The 17,364-nt window shown below is 37.8% G+C and overlaps 1 protein-coding gene across 1 annotated transcript in view; it reads right to left on the bottom strand.

Annotated features, from left to right (window-relative positions):
- CCDC7 (coiled-coil domain containing 7) overlaps positions 1 to 17,364 on the bottom strand; it is a 279,639-nt gene that overhangs the window by 188,077 nt on the left and 74,198 nt on the right. The window contains exons 18-19 of the mRNA XM_088844150.1: positions 12,445 to 12,552; positions 11,664 to 11,786 (exon numbers count right to left, since the gene is read on the bottom strand). Coding sequence (XP_088700276.1) covers positions 11,664 to 11,786; positions 12,445 to 12,552 — 231 coding nt within the window. The remainder of the gene's footprint in view (positions 1 to 11,663; positions 11,787 to 12,444; positions 12,553 to 17,364) is intronic.

The following is a 17,364-nucleotide window of genomic DNA, read 5'->3' as shown; positions in this document are numbered from 1 at the left end:
TGGGTGGTGCTTGGTTTTAGTGTAGGTATGGAGACGTTTGATGAGCTCCTATCGATTAATGTTCCCTGGAGTCAGGAGTTCTCTGGTGTTCTGAGGATTCGGCCTTAAGACTCTTGCCTCTGGTTTTTGGTCTTATTCTTGGAGTAGTCTCTAGACGTCTCTATCTGTCATTTCCAAGGTGGTTCCCTCTGTTTTAGCTTCTGTTTGCTGGTCTCTTCAGTGTCTAATTTCCGCCCTGATACTAGGGGGTGGGTGGACACTTTTTAAGTCTCAGTTATTCAGTCCTGTTCTGGGAAGGGAGGAACACTGCAGTCGAATATCTCTGGCATCTGTGGGGAGTGCTCGCAGCATCTCGGCCACACTGGGTTTGCCCCCACTCACAGAACGTATGCTGTCCCAGTCTATACTGCACAGGCTCTAGGTTGCTCTGCCGGAACTGTCTGAGGCCGGCGCCGGGTTGTATGCACTTCCCAGGTCTGAGCGGCTCAAGTTCAGGTTCTCAGGTACTCCACAAAGGCGCAGACTTGGTTGGGCCTGCGTTTTGTGCCTTCCCCGGTCCGAGCAGCTCAGGGGACCAGGTGTTTGGCGAGCGCGGTCTCTGCGACTTATCGCCTCCCCAGTTCCCGCCACTCAGTTTTCTGGGTGTACAACCGGCACACCTTCTCAGGGGGATATCGACCGGCCCGAGTCCAAGAAGTCCTGAATAGCAACAAGCCTGTCTGCAGTTTGTATCAAATGCCTTTCTGGGGCCGCGGTTGCCCACTCCGGCTCTGGCTGCGCTCCCTGCCTGTCTCGGCGGGGGATGGGGGATGGGCCGATCGCAGCCGGCTCGCTCTGCTCAGTCCTTTATTCTGTGAGCAGGGCTGGCCGAGTCATAGGTTAGAGCTTTCCGCCTTTTCGTGGGGAAGCTATCCCACAGTCTGCTTTGCTCTCCCCAGTTCTCTCAAATTGTTCTCACGGCATTCAAGCCCAGTCCTCTCTCTAAGCAGTTCAGCCGGCTCCTCCCTGCCCAGTCCCTGCTTGCTAATGGCGTATGCAGGCGTCTGCGCTGCTTCTTCACTGGGAGTTACCATTTGGCGGGTAATCCGTGGGTTTTTTAAAAATCTTAAAAAAAAAGAGGGTTATGTGGCCCTCTGAGCTTCCAAGGCTCGCCACAGATTCGCCAGTGAGAGTGTTTCCTGGTGTTTGGAAAGTTCTCTCTTTTTAAAGCCTCCCTTCCCGGGATGGAGCTCCGTCCTTACTTCTTTTGTCTCTCTTTTTATCTTTTATGTTTTTTCCTACCTCCTTTCGAAGACAATGGGCTGCTTTTCTGGGTGCCTGACATCCTCTGCCAGCATTCAGAAGTTGTTTTGTGGACTTTACTCTGCGTTCAAATATTCTTTTGATGAATTTGTGGGGGAGAGAGTGGTCTCGCCATCCTATTCCTCCGCCATCTTGTTCCTTCTCTACCCTAGATTTTTAATCTTTGCTTTTTGATATTTGTTATCAATTTTGTACCTTTAAGAACCCAATCTCCAGTACCCATTTTTACTTGGGAGTGTGATTACTGACTTGATTGCTCTCTCCCCCTTTTGACTCTCCTTTTTCTCCACCAGGTCGCCTCTATCTCCTCCCCCTCTTTCTCTTCTATACCCAACTCTGTGAATCTCTTTGTGTGTTTCAGGCTGTGGAGAACACTTAGGGAACTGATTACAGGCTGGATGTCTCTCTCCTTTTGATTCCTCCTTTTCTCCTGCTCATCACCTCTGTCTCCTTCCTCCCTCTTCTCTTCTCTGTGTAACTCCGTTATCATCTCTGAGGGATCCAGACTAGGGAGAGCACATAGGGAATTGATTACTGGCTAGCTTGCTCTCTCCCCTTTTGACTCCCGCTCTTCTCCTCCTGGTCACCTCTATCTGCCTCCTCCCTCTTCTCCATGTAACTCTGTGAACCTCTCCAGGTGGCCCTCACTGTGGAGAAACTTTTCATCATTAACCTAGATGTTTTATCATCGGTGCTGTATAGATGGAGAAGTCTTGAGGCTACTATAAGAATAAGACTGAAATCCAGAGGCAGGAGGCTTAAGCCCAAAACCTGAGATCACCAGAGAACTCCTGATTCCAGGGAACATCAAATACCTCCATACCTACACGGAAACCAAGCACCACCCAAGGGTCAACAAGTTCCAGAGCAAGACACACCATGCAAATTCTCCAGCAACACAGGAATATAGCCCTGAGCTTCACTATACAGGCTGCCCAAAGTCACTCCAAACCCATTGACATCTCATAACTCACTACTGGACACTTCATTGCACTCCAAAGAGAAGAAATCCAGCTCCACCCACCAGAACACCGATACAAGCTTCCCTAACCAGGAAACCTTGACAAGCCACCTTTCCAACCCCACCCACAGCAAGGAACCTCCACAATAAAGAGGAACCACAAACTGTCAGAATACAGAAAGGCCACATCAAAAACAGCAATATAAACAAGATGAAAAGGCAGAGAAATACCCATCAGGTAAAGGAACAGGATAAATGCCCACCAAACCAAACAAAAGAGGAAGAGATAGGGAATCTACCTGATAAAGAATTCCGAATAATGATAGTGAAAATGATCCAAAATCTTAAAAACAAAATGGAGTTACAGATAAATAGCCTGGAGCCAAGGATTGTGAAGATGCAAGAAATGTTTAACAAGGCCCTAGAAGAAATAAAAAAGAGTCAATATATAATTAATAATGCAATAAATGAGATAAAAAACACTCTGGAGGGAACCAACAGTAGAATAACGGAAGCAGTAGGTAGGATAAGCGAGGAAGAAGATAGAATGGTAGAAATAAATGAAGCAGACAGGAAAAAAAAATGAATTAAAAGAAATGAGGACAACCTCAGAGGACTATGGGACAATGTTAAACACGGCAATATTTGAATCACAGGAGTCCCAGAAGAAGAAGACAAAAAGAAAGACCATGAGAGAATACTTGAGGAGATAATAGTTGAAAACTTCCCTAAAATGGGGAAGGAAATAATCACCCAAGTCCAAGAAACCCAAAGCATCCCAAACAATGGGAAACACCCAAGACACATATTAATCAAATTAACAAAGATTAAACACAAAGAACAAATATTAAAAGCAGCAAGGGAAAAACAACAAATAACACACAAGGGGATCCCCATAAGTTTAACAGCTGATCTTTCAACAGAAACTCTTCAGGCCAGAAGGGAATGGCAGGACACACTTAAAGTGATGAAAGAGAATAACCTACAACCCACATTGCTGTGCCCAGCAAGGATCTCATTCAAATATGAAGGAGAAATTGAAAGCTTTACAGACAAGCAAAAGCTGAGAGAATTCAGCACCACCACACCAGCTCTCCAACAAATGCTCTAGACAGGAAACACAGCAAGGGTGTACAAACTCCAACCCAAAACAATAAAGTAAATGGCAACGGGATCATACTTATCAATAATCACCTTAAATGTAAATGGGTTGAATGCCCCAACCAAAAGACAAAGACTGACTGAATGGATACAAAAACAAGACCCCCATATATGTTGTCTACAAGAGACCCACCTCAAAACGAGGGATACCTACAGACTGAAAGTGAAGGGCTGGAAAAAGATATTCCATGCAAATAGAGACCAAAAGAAAGCAGGAGTAGCAATACTCATATCAGATAAAACAGACATTAAAATAAAGGCTGTGAAAAGAGACAAAGAAGGACACTACATAATGATCAAGGGATCAATCCAAGAAGAAGATATAACAATTATAAATATATATGCACCCAACATAGGAGCACCGCAATATGTAAGGCAAATGCTAACAAGTATGAAAGGGGAAATTAACAATAACACAATAATAGTGGGAGACTTTAATACCCCACTCACACCTATGGATACATCAACTAAACAGAAAATAAACAGGAAACACAAACTTTAAATGACACAACAGACAAATTAGAACTAATAGATATCTATAGGACATTTTACCCCAAAACAATGAATTGCACCTTTTTCTCAAGTGCACATGGAACCTTCTCCAGGGTAGATCACATCCTGGGCCATAAATCTAGCCTTGGTAAATTCTAAAAAATGGAAATCATTCCAAGCATCTTCTCTGACCACAGTGAGGTAGGAATAGATGTCAATTACAGGAGAAAAACTATTAAAAATTCCAACATATGGAGGCTGAACAACACACTTCTGAATAACCAAAAAATCACAGAAGAAATAAAAAAAGAAATAAAAAATGCTATGGCACACTGTAAAAGCAGTGATAAGGGCTGCTTATCATAGCAATACAGGCTTACCTCAAGAAACAAAAAAATCAACTAAATAACCTAACTCTGCACCTAAAGCAACTAGAAAAGGAATAAATGAAGAACCCCAGGGTTAGCAGAACAAAGGAAATCTTTAAAATTAGGGCAGAAATAAATGCAAAAGAAAACAAGAGAGACCATAGCAAAAATAAACAAAGCCAAAAGCTGGTTCTTTGAGAAGATAAATAAAACTGACAAACCATTTACCAGACTCATCAAGAAACAAAGGGAGAAGAATCAACAAAATTAGAAATGAAAATGGAGAGATCACAACAGACAACACAGAAATACAAAGGATCAATAAAATGAACAACTTGCAAGAAATGGACAAATGCTTAGAAAAGTACAACTTTCCAAAACTGAACCAGGAAGAAATAGAAAATCTTAACAGACCCATCACAAGCACGGAAATTGAAACTGTAATCTGAAATCTTTCAGCAAACAAAAGCCCAGGACCAGACAGCTTCACAGCTGAATTCTACCAAAAATTTAGAGAAGAGATATCCTACTGAAACTCTTCCAGAAAATTGCAGAGGAAGGTAAACCTCCAAACTCATTCTATGAGGCCACCATCACGCTAATACCAAAACCTGACAAAGATGCCACAAAAAAAGAAAACTACAGGCCAATATCACTAATGAACAAAGATGCAAAAATCCTCAACAAAATTCTAGCAAACAGAATCCAACAACATATTGAAAAGATCATACATCATGACCAAGTGGGCTTTGTCCCAAAGATGCAAGGATTCTTCAATATCCACAATTCAATCATATGATTATCTCAATAGATGAAAACAAAGCCTTCGACAAAATTCAACATCCATTTATGATAAAAACCCTCCAGGAAGTAGGATAGAAGGAACATTCCTCAACATAATAAAAGTTATATATGACAAACCCACAGCAAACATTATCCTCAGTGGTGAAAAATTGAAAGCATTTCCCCTTAAGTCAGGAACAAGAGAATGGTGTCCACTCTCACCACTCCTATTCAACATAATTTTGGAAGTTTTGGCCACAGCAATCAGAGCAGAAAAAGAAATAAATGGAATCAGATTGGAAAAGGAGAAGTAAAACTCTTACTGTTTGCAGATGATATGATCCTCTACATAGAAAACCCTAAAGACTCCACTAGAAAAGTATTAGAGCTAATCAATGAATATAGTAAAGTTGCAGGATATAAAATCAACACACAGAAATCCCTTGCATTCCTATGCACTAACAATGTGAAAACAGAAAGAGAAATTAAGAAAACTATTCCATTCACCATTGCAACGAAAAGAATAATATACTTAGGAATATATCTACCTAAAGAAACAAAAGACCTATATATAGAAAACTATAAAATACTGGTGAAAAAAATCAAAGAGAATACTAATAGATGGAGAAATATACCGTGTTCATGGATTGGAAGAATCAATATAGTGAAAATGAGTATACTACCCAAAGCAATCTGTAGATTCAATGCAATCCCTATCAAGCCTCCAACAGTATTTTTCACAGAGCTAGGAAATGGCAACCCACTCTAGTGTTCTTGCCTGGAGAATCCCAGGGATGAGAGAGCCTGGTGGGCTGCCATCTTTGGGGTCGCACAGAGTCAGACACAACTGAAGCGACTCAGCAGAGCAGCAGTAGAACAAATAATTTCACAATTTGTATGGAAATACAAAATACCTCGAGTAGCCAAATCAATCTTGAGAAAGAAGAATGGAATTGGAGGAGTCAACCTGCCTGACTTCAGGCTATACTACAAAGCCACAGTCATCAAGAGAGTATGGTACTGGCACAAAGACAGAAACATAGATCAATGGAACAAAATAGAAAACCCAGAGATAAATCCACGCACCTATGGACACTTTATCTTTGACAAAGGAGGCAAGAATATTCAATGGAAAAAAGACAATCTCTTTAACAAGTGGTACTGGGAAAAATGGTCAACCACTTGTAAAAGAATGAAACTAGTCCATGGGGTCGCTAGGAGTCAGACACGACTGAGCGACTTCACTTTCACTCTTCACTTTCATGCATTGGAGATGGAAATGGCAACCCACTCCAGTGTTCTTGCCTGGAGAATCCCAGGGACAGGGGAGCCTGGTGGGCTGCCGTCTATGGGGTCGCACAGAGTTGGACACGACTGAAGCAACTTAGCAGCAGCAGCAGCAGAACACTTTCTAACACCATTCACAAAAATAAACTAAGAATGGATTAAAGATCTAAACATAAGACCAGAAACTGTAAAAGCCCTAGAGGAAAACATAGGCAAACACTCTCTGACATAAACCACAGCAGGATCCTCCATGACCCACCTCCCAGAATACTGGAAATAAAAACAAGAATAAACACATGGGACATAATTAAAATTGAAAGCTTCTGCACAACAAAGGAAACTATAAGCAAGGTGAAAAGACAGCCTTCAGAATGGGAGAAAATAATAGCAAACGAAGCAACTGACAAAGAATTAATCTCAAAAATATACATGCAACTCCTGCAGCTCAATTACAGAAAAATAAAAGACCCAATCAAAAAATGGGCCAAAGAACTAAACACACAGTTCTCCAAAGAAGACATACAGATGGCTAACAAACACATGAAAAGATGCTCAACATCACTCATTATCAGAGAAATGAAAATCAAAACCACACCGAGGTACCATCTCATGACAGTCAGAATGGCTGCTATCCAAAAGTCTACAAACAATAAATGCTGGAGAGGGTGTGGAGAAAAGGGAACCCTCTTACACTGTTGGTGGGAATGCAAACTAGTACAACCACTATGGAGAACAGTGTGGAGATTCCTCAAAAAACTGGAAATAGAAGTGCCATATGACCCAGCAATCCCACTACTGGGCATACACACTGAGGAAACCAGAATTGAAAGAGACACGTGTACCCCATGTTCATCGCAGCACTGTTTATAATAGCCAGGACATGGAAGCAACCCAGATGTCCATCTGCAGACAAATGGATAAGAAAGCTGTGGTACATATACAGAATGGAATATTACTCAGCCATTAAAAAGAATACATTTGTATCAGTTCAAATGAGGTGGATAAAACTGGAGCCTATTATACAGAGTGAAGTAAGCCAGAAAGGAAAACACCAATATAGTTACTAATGCATACATACAGAATTAAGAAAGATGGTAATGATAACCCTGTATGTGAGATAGCAAAAGAGACACAGATGTATAGAACAGTATTTTGGACTCTGTGGGAGAGGGAGAGGGTGGGATGGTTTGGGAGAATGGCATTGAAACATGTATATTATCATATGTGAAACAAATCGCCAGTCCAGGTTCGATGCATGATACAGGGTGCTTAGGGCTGGTGCACTGGAATGGCCCAGAGGGATGGGATGGGGAGGTAGGTGGGAAGGGGGTTCAAGAAGGGGAACACATGTACACCAGGGGCAGATTCATGTCAATGTACGGCAAAACCACTACTGCATTGTAAAGTAATTAGCCTCCAATTAAAATAAATAAATTTATATTAAAAAATAAAAACAAAGGTTGGGTTAAAAAGGGAAAGACTTAGTGAAACAGAACAGGGGTAAACTGAGATTATCCAATCTGAGGACCATGAAGAGCAATAAACAGAGCCTCAGAGATTGATGGAAACAAGCGTATCAACATAAGCACAATGGGCAACAAAGAGGAAAAGCAGAGAAAGAAGAAAGAATCTGCAAAGAAATAACGATCAGTAACTTCCCCAATATTATGAAAAACAGTAATCTTCACATAAGCAGCTCAACAAGCCCAAAGTAAAGCGTTCTCAATGAGATCCGAACATACACATATCATAGTCAAGCTGTCAAAAACAGTTTCCTAGAGCTTCCAACATTCTCAATTTGAGGTGGGATTTTTGAGAATAAAACTTCATCTTTAGGTGACATATTTTCATCTGATATCCATTTTCTCAACTATAAGAAAAGAAGATTTTAATCCACTAAAACAGGAAAATTTTATTGTGAAACTTCTGAATTAAGATAGACCAAGTATCACCTAAAGTTTCCTTTCATTTTTGTAACAAGTAAATGACCACAATTTTTTAAAAGATCAAAATATAAGACTGGGCTATGATGTTTAATGTAACCATGAGAGTGTTTCTACTGAAAGAATGTGTAGGCACTCTGTTATTTCATACATATACTTAAAAGTTGAAGGTAACTTCATTTTTCTAAGCATATTCACTTTTTTTAAGTTTCCACATTTTAAACCATGAGATTGCTTTTAAAATTGGAATAAACTAAAATAATGATTCAATATTCATTTAAAAATGAAAAACGGAATAAGTGGGGAAAAACAAAGTATCTGAGGATATTTATATCCAATATATTTATAGTTTCAATAATTATAGATTATGTGTTTCTGGAATAAAGGAAAAAGTACTGGATTTGTAAACAATCTGACTATAAACTATTTATAAGATATATCACACCAAAGCTTAATAGTACAGAAAGGTGGAAAGCAAATATATGAAAAAAGATTTGTATGCATATATTAATCAAAATAAATCTGCTATAGTTATGTAAATGTCAGACAAAACAGAATTTAAGTCAAAGGAACTTAACAGAGATTGATGGTCTCTTTAATAAAAAGTTGAGTTCACCAGAAACATGCACTTTTAAAAAACTGTATATACTTAATATCACAGGCGGTACAAGGAGGCCAGTAATACAAAAATAGATAAATCCAAAATTATAGAAAAAGAATTCAATATGCATGTTTCAGCATGGTAGAATGAACCAAAAATTCAAGAAAACCAAGAAATAAAAAACCAGGAGATTAACACCAGACTATAATCATTTAACGAATGAAATCAGGTGACTTGGGGTATACCAGGCTTTATCTAATGAAAGTTCTTGACTTAAAATTCTTATTTCACTAATAACTGCTAGCTATGGCTATATTATTTTCTATGTCACTTGTTTGACTGAGCCTGTGATATAATGCTTAACTGACAGTTCCATATGAGATCAATAATTGTAATAATATGACTCTGGGTATGGGAAAAAGCAACAAGAGGAAATATTTTCCTGGACCAGGAGGCTAGTAAGACAGTGGTCCAGAGACTTTTGCTACTTGCGAGGCCTGGTCCAATTTTAGCACACTGAGTGGTCCATCATTTCCCTAGACCTGGGAATGAGCCTTCCCAGCACCGCAGGACACAATGGCCATGAAATGGTGTCACATGGTCAGATATGTGGCTATGAAGGGACCCTGCTGACTGGAAGTTGGTACTTGCCAGCTGCCTCTACAAAGGTTACATCATGACCATTGCAAACTGCTGACCTTCAACACCCCCTGAAAGAAGTTCAGGGTGAAAATCAGGAATGAGGCACTCTGTGCTCTGAAAAAAAACAAAAACAAAAACTGTAGAACAGGCCTTCAGACAGTTAGATCTTTTCAGAAAAAGGTTTTATGAGTTCCAATTCTTGCATCTTCTCATACCTAGAAAAACACTGACATCACTAATGGTGAAATCTGCTTTGGCTATTAAAAAAATTTTTTTTTTTTTTTTTACAATTAAAAGTCAAAATAGAGTAGCTATGGTTCAGACATTCTGGGAAATAGTTATTATGAAAAATGATATTATGGGTGTGATTTCAGATTAGACGCTGTGACCTAATGTAGAACTTAATGCTCCTGTAATGCATTTTTGCTTCTGTACTTTGCTTGCTGCTCGTAAAATCAAAGTTATGCCATTTTAAGATAAGGTTGTTTTTAAGTAAAGATTCCTAAAATTGTTTTTGAAAAAAAAAAAAAAAAGAAGTAAAAATCTAAAAAGCAAAAAAAAAAAATTTTTTTAAAAAGTAAGTCTGAATCAGGCTACATATTCCACTTAATTAAAATCAGTTAATTCAATTAAAGTAATTTAACAATTTTTATAATAATATTTACTACTGAATTTTTTCTATCAACTCCAAGTACTATGTAAAATATTTTATCTGATACTTCATGCATACTCTGAGCTATAAGACAACTTTCATATGCACTAGACAACAAAATTTATACCGTAAGCAATATATGCAATATGTTAATTACCCAACAATATTTTGTCTCATTTATTAAAATATAAACAAGTCATACCCTGTGGTAATAAAGTATTAAAAAAAATTATCAAAGAACAAACATATGTGACTACATTTTTCACTTCTGTAAATAGAATCAGTCTTGTTTAGATATTCAGAGATATCACTAATCTAAAGTGAATAATAATTTAATATTGGCTAATACTATTTAAAATATTATTTCACTTTCTTGGCATATTCACACTTTCAGTTCAGTTCAGTCGTTCAGTCGTGTCCGACTCTTTGCGACCCCATGGACCGCAGCACACCAAACACTTAAGAATAAAGTTAAAATTTGTAGTGTTAGATATGTCTAAGAAAAAATATGTAATGATACAAAAATATACATCACAAAAAGATGTATAAGTTTAAAATAAACTTATAAAGCAGGAAGAGTTGAAGCACAAAGAAAATGGTATTATAACTTAAATCTCAAAGCATCAAAATTTGATAAAGTGTGACTACACCTGCTAATTAAAAGACAAAGATATAGGGACTTACCTTGTGGTTCAGTGATTGAGACTCCACCTTACAATTCAGGGGACTTGGGTTTGACCCCTGGTCAGGGAACTAAGATCCTACATATATGGTGCAACTAAGCCCATGTGCCACAACTAAGACCCAACAAAGCCAAATAAACAAATATTCAAAGAAAAAAAGACAAACATATCAAGCTGAATTTGAAAAATACTCAGTTATAATCTTCAAACTAAAAGAAAAATCATAATGATACAAAATGATTAAAACAACAGGACACAAAAAAATGTGTCATAAAAATACCAGTCAGAAGTTAAAGCCAAATTAAAAGCAGGCATGGTAGTTTTTTATGGCAAAAAAAAAAAAAAAGCTATAAAAATGATAAAGTGGGTCCCTTATTAGAAAAGGGTCTGTCCTCTCTGGGCTTCTCTGGTGGCTCAGATGGTAAAGCATCTGCCTGCAATGCAGGAGACCTGGGTTTGATCCCTGGGTTGGGACGATCCCCTGGAGAAGGAAATGGCAACCCACTCCAGTTCTCTTGCCTGGAAAATTCTAGGAAAATTATTCATTTTAACTTTATATGAATGTTAATGATAAAGTATCATAAGATAAGACTTGACACAACATAAGAACAGAACAGAGTAATTCATAATCATAGCAGGAAATTTAACCCATCCAACTCAGAAATTATAGAACACACAGATAAATAATCAATGAACAAAATACTTACAGATACATTCATGAACTATGGATCAAAGCTCCCCTGAATTTAACTGAAAATATTTTTCAAGATTTTAAATTAATTACTTACTATCAAAACTGCCACTTCCTGAAGCTTCAAGGTTAATTTGAGGCTGCCTGTTGAAAATTGAAGCTATATCCTCAGACAACTGATCATCAATAGTTATAGCTTTTGGCTCTGTTATAAGAAACGCTAAATAGAAAAATGGATCTACTATAAAACTCCTGAATATACCAAGTAATCAGCAGTTTCTTCTAATTCGTGCAACACTAAAGGAGGAAGACTACAAAGCAGTGAATTATAATACATATCCAAATAGACCCTGCAAGGGAAGTAGACAATTTGTGTGAGCAATTTTCATGAGTGTGTGTGGAGGCAGTCTTATTATATACTAGTCATTAACCATGCAAATACCAAAAAAAAGTTGATCAAAGGTTTCATTTAATTTTCTAGTTATCTTAGGGTATTCACACTTACATCAAGGCATAAAACTTCTATAAAACATATGCACAAATATTTATAAGGTGTTGTTAATTTTTTTTCTCTATCTTGATCTTTGTGGTTTTATCCATTGTTTAATGAAAATTAAAGAAAATAATATCTTTTAATGAGCTTAACTTCAAATAATTTAAAGTGAAAATTGCTCAGTTTTGTCTGACTCTTTGCAACACCAAAGACTATACTGTCCACGGAATTCTCCAGGCCAGAATACTGGGGTGGGGAAGACTATTCCTTTTCCAAGGGATCTTCGATAGGGATCGAACCCAGGTCTCCTACATTGCAGATGAATTCTTTACCAGCTGAGCCACAAAGGAAGCCCAAATAATTTAAAGATATCTATAATTCTTACCATTGCGTCTATTTACTCTAGCAGTTTTTGGTTTCAACAACAGTTCTTCAGCTTCTGATGATGTTTCATTCTTAAGCAGAGGATTTTCATCTAATTCTCTACCAGGAGCTACATAAAGAGATACATTTTAGTCTACTAAATAGATAGAACTATTGTGAAATCTCTATATTTAAAACAAATATACAGCAGAATTTTCTCTCATTTTTTTTTAAAGTTATAACTAAATTGCTGACAAAGGTTCATATAGTGAAAGCTATGGTTTTTCCAGTATTCATGTAAGAGAGTTGGATCATAAACAAGGCTGAGCACTGAAGTGTGCTTTCAAAGTGTGGTGCTGGAGAAGACTCTTGAGAGTCCCTTTGACAGCAAGGGGACCAAACCAGTCAATCCTAAAGGAAGTCAACTCTGAGTATTCATTGGAAGGACTGATGTTGAAGCTGAAGCTCCAATACTTTGGCTATGGTCATGATGGGTAGAGCTGACTCATTGGAAAAGAACCTGATGCTGGGAAAGATTGAAGGCAAAAGGAGAAGGGGGCAGGAGAGGATGAGATGGCTAGATAGCATCACCAATTCAATGGACATGAATTTAACCAAACTCCAGGAGACAGAGACAGTGGAGGACAGAAGAGCCTGGCATGCTGCAGTCCATGGGGTTGTGAATAGTTGTACACGACTTTGACTGAACAGCAACAACTAAATTACCATAACACTAGTTCTGACATGAAAATAGCTTTAATGGGGTTGCGTTTTATTATTTCTAGGACATACTGTCTAAATGAAAAAAAAAGAAGATATCAGTATGTTACCATTTGAGTAAGAACACATGGGAAATGAGGGGGTAAAGCGGAGAGAAACAGACACTAATCGAGAGAAACAGAGACACTAATCTTTACAAAACAAAACACTAGAAAGTTAAATCAGAAAACAATATACTTATTTGCCTTCAAGGGGGTGACAGTAGGACTGGGGAGTATAGGAGGAATGATAGTTCTCTGAGTACAGGTGGCCATTTGTATCTGTGGGTACCACATCTGCAGATTCAATCAACTGCAGGTTGCAAACATTCAGAAAAAACTCCACAAAGTTCCAAAAAGGAAAACTCTGTCATGTGCTGGCAACTACTTAGACAATATTTCAATTGTAGTTACAACTATTTACATAGTGTTCACATTGTATTAGGTACTATAAGTAACCAAGTGATGATTTAAAATATTTGGGAAGATATGCATAAGCTATATGCAAATATAGCAAATATATGCACGATTTTATATAAGGGACTTGAGCATCTCTGGATTTTTGTATCTAGGAGGGTCCTGGAACCAATCCCTTGTGGGTACCAAGTGACAACTGCACATCTTTTGCATGCTTATACTTTGGGAAGTAGGTTAATGTTGTACATATCACCTGCAAAATAAAATCAACAAAATACTAAAATGGAAGTAAGGTGGCAAAGAATTCTCAAACAAATTTAGCAGCATTATAGGATACATCAAATGAGTAAATGTGCTGCTGTTGTTCAGAGTCAAGTTCACACTGTAGAAGGAAGGACATACACATACAAAACAAAGGAAGGAAAAAATTAGACCTGAGAGGATAAATTAAAATCAAAGACATTCATGAGAACTCATGATTTCAAAATATATCTGTGTATATGCATTTATGCCTATGTAGGCATATATATCGGAGAAGGCAATGGCAAGCCACTCCAGTACTCTTGCCTGGAAAATCCCATGGATGGAGGAGCCTGGTAGGCTGCAATCTGTGGGGTCGCTAAGGGTCGGACACGACTGAGCGACTTCACTTTCACTTTTCACTTTCACACTTTGGAGAAGGAAATGGCAACCCACTCCAGTGTTCTTGCCTGGAGAATCCCAGGGACGGGGGAGCCTGGTGGGCTTCCGTCTATGGGGTCACACAGAGTCGGACACGACTGAAGTGACTTAGCAGCAGCAGCCCAAACATATAAAAAACCTCTACAATTCATCAACAAAAAGAAATAACCCAATTAAAAAATGGGTGAATCACTACTATTCAACATAGTTTTGGAAGTAGTAGCCACAACAATCAGAGAAGAAAAAGAAATAAAAGAAATCCAGATGAGAAAAGAAGTAAAACTCTCACTGTTTGCAGATAACACAATCCTCTACATAGAAAACCCTGATGACACCACTAGAAAATTACTAGGGCTACAATGAATAATGTAAATTTGCAGGATGTAAAATTAACACACAGAAATCCCTTGCATTCCTATACACTAAATGAGAAAACAGAGAAATTAAGGAAACAATTTCATTTACCACTGCAACAAAAAGAATAAAATATTTAGAAATAAACTTACCTAAAGAAACAAACGATGCTAGGAGGAATTGGGGGCAGGAGGAAAAGGGGACGACAGAGAATAAGATGGCTGGATGGCATCACCAACTCGATGGACATGAGTTTGAGTGAACTCCGGGAGTTGGTGATGGACAGGGAGGCCTGGCGTGCTGTGATTCATGGGGTCGCAAAGAGTCAGACACGACTGAGCGACTGAACTGAACTGAACTGAAAGAAACAAAAGACCTATGTATAGAAAACTATAAAACACTGGTGAAAAAAATCAAAGAGGACACAAATAGATGGAGAAATATACCGTGTTCATGGATTGGAAGAATCAATATAGTGAAAATGAGTATACTACCCAAAGCAATCTATAGATTCAATGCAACCCCTATCAAGCTACCAATGGTATTTTTCACAGAGCTAGAACAAATAACTTCACAATTTGTATGGAAATACAAAAAACCTCAAATAGCCAAAGCAATCTTGAGAAAGAAGAATGGAACTGGGGGAATCAACCTGCCTGACTTCAGCTATACAAAGCTACAGTCATCAAGACAGTATGGTACTGGCACAAAGACAGAAATACAGATCAATGGAACAAAACGGAAACCCCAGAGATAAATCCATGCACCTATGGACAACTTATCTTTGACAAAGGAGGCGAAAATATGCAATGGAGAAAAGACAATCTCTTTAACAAGTGGTGCTGGGAAAATCAGTCAACCACCCGTAAAAGAATGAAACTAGAACACTTTCTAAAGCATACACAAAAATAAACTCAAAATGGATTAAAGATCTAAATGCAAGACCAGAAACTCTAAAACTCCTAGGGGAAAACATAGGCAGAACACTCTCTGACATAAATCACAGAAAGATCCTCTATGACTCACCTCCCAGAGTAATGGAAATAAAAGCAAAAATAAACAAATGGGACCTAATGAAACTTAGAAGCTTTTGCACAACGAAGGAAACTATAGTAAGATGAAAAGGGAGTCTTCAGAATGGGAGAAAATATTAGCAAACAAAGCAACTGACAAAGAATTAATCTCAAAAATATGCAAGCAGCTCATGTAGCTCAATTACAGAAAAATAAATAAAGGACCCAATGAAAAAATGGGCCAAAGAAGGAAATAGACATTTCTCCAAAGAACACATACAGATGGCTAACAAACACATGAAAAGATGCTCAACATCACTCATTATCATAGAACTGCAAATCAAAACCCACAATGAGGTACCATCTCACACTGGTCAGAAAGGCTGCTATTAAAAAGTCTACAAACAATAAATGCTGTGGAGGGTGTGGAGAAACTGGAACTACACTGTTGGTGGGAATGCAAACTAGTACAGCCACTATGGAGAAGTGTGGAGATTCCTTAAAGAACTGGAAATATGACCCAGAAATCCCATTGCTGGACATACACACCGAGGAAACCAGAATTGAAAGAGACACATGTAGCCCAATGTTCATTGCAGCACTGTTTACAACAGCTAGGACATGGAAGCAACCTAGATGTCCATCAGCAGATGAAGGGATAAGAAAGTTGTGGTATATATACACAATGGAATATTAATCAGCTATTAAAATGAATGAATTTCAGTCAGTTCTAATGAGATGGATGAAATTGGAGCGTATTATACAGAGTGAAGTCAGAAAGAAAAACACCAATACAGTATATTAATGCATATATATGGAATTTAGAAAGATAGTAATGATGATGCTACATGCAAGACAGCAAAAGAGATATATGTAAAGAACAGACTTTCAGACTCTGGGAGAAGATGAGGGTGAGATGATTTGAGAGACTAGCATCGAAACATGTATATTACCATACGTGAAACAGATGACCCGTCCAAGTTTGATGCATGAAGCAGGGCACTCAAAGTCACTGCACTGGGACAACCCAGAAGGATGGGATGGGGAGGGAGGGGGATCAGGACGTGGGGGACACATGTGCACCCGTGGCTGATTTATGTCAATATACGGCAAAATAAAATAAATAAATTGATAAAAAAAATAAAATATAAGTATTTAAATTTTGAAATTCTTCTCTAAGAACCATTTAAACAACATTTTTCACATTTGGATATATAACGTTTTCCTTATTATTAAAACTTCTATTTTCTAATTCCATTTTTATATCTTGTTTGATTAATACATTATATACAATTTATAAAAATTATATAAAAATTTTAAATGATCAAATACATGATTTTAAAATATTTAATTCCAAGTTAATTTAATTTTGATAAGAGGATATCATTTATATGGTGGCACAATTTTGTTGTGTTTTATTGAGACTTGGTTTAAAGTCAAGTACGAAATAAACACTTTAAATATTTTAAAAAAATGGTGAAGGAGTTGTAAAGACATTTTTTCCAAAGAAGATATACAAATTACCAATAAGCACACAAAAAAGATGCTTATAATCTTTAATAATTAAGTAAATATGAATCAAAATTATAATGAGATACACTTCATACTTACTGGAATAAACATAATTCAAACAAAAAGGAAAACAAGGGTGTGTACCATTGTACATTGTTACTGGGAACAGAAAATGGGACAGCCACTGTGGAAAACAGTTGTGCAGTT

Source organism: Moschus berezovskii, chromosome 15, assembly GCF_049115385.1.
Source record: "Moschus berezovskii isolate FMDL1 chromosome 15, NW_MosBer_1.0, whole genome shotgun sequence".
Lineage (NCBI taxonomy): Eukaryota > Metazoa > Chordata > Mammalia > Artiodactyla > Moschidae > Moschus > Moschus berezovskii.
The sequence above is the reverse complement of the archived record's forward strand: the minus strand, read 5'-3'. Positions and strand labels throughout refer to the sequence as shown.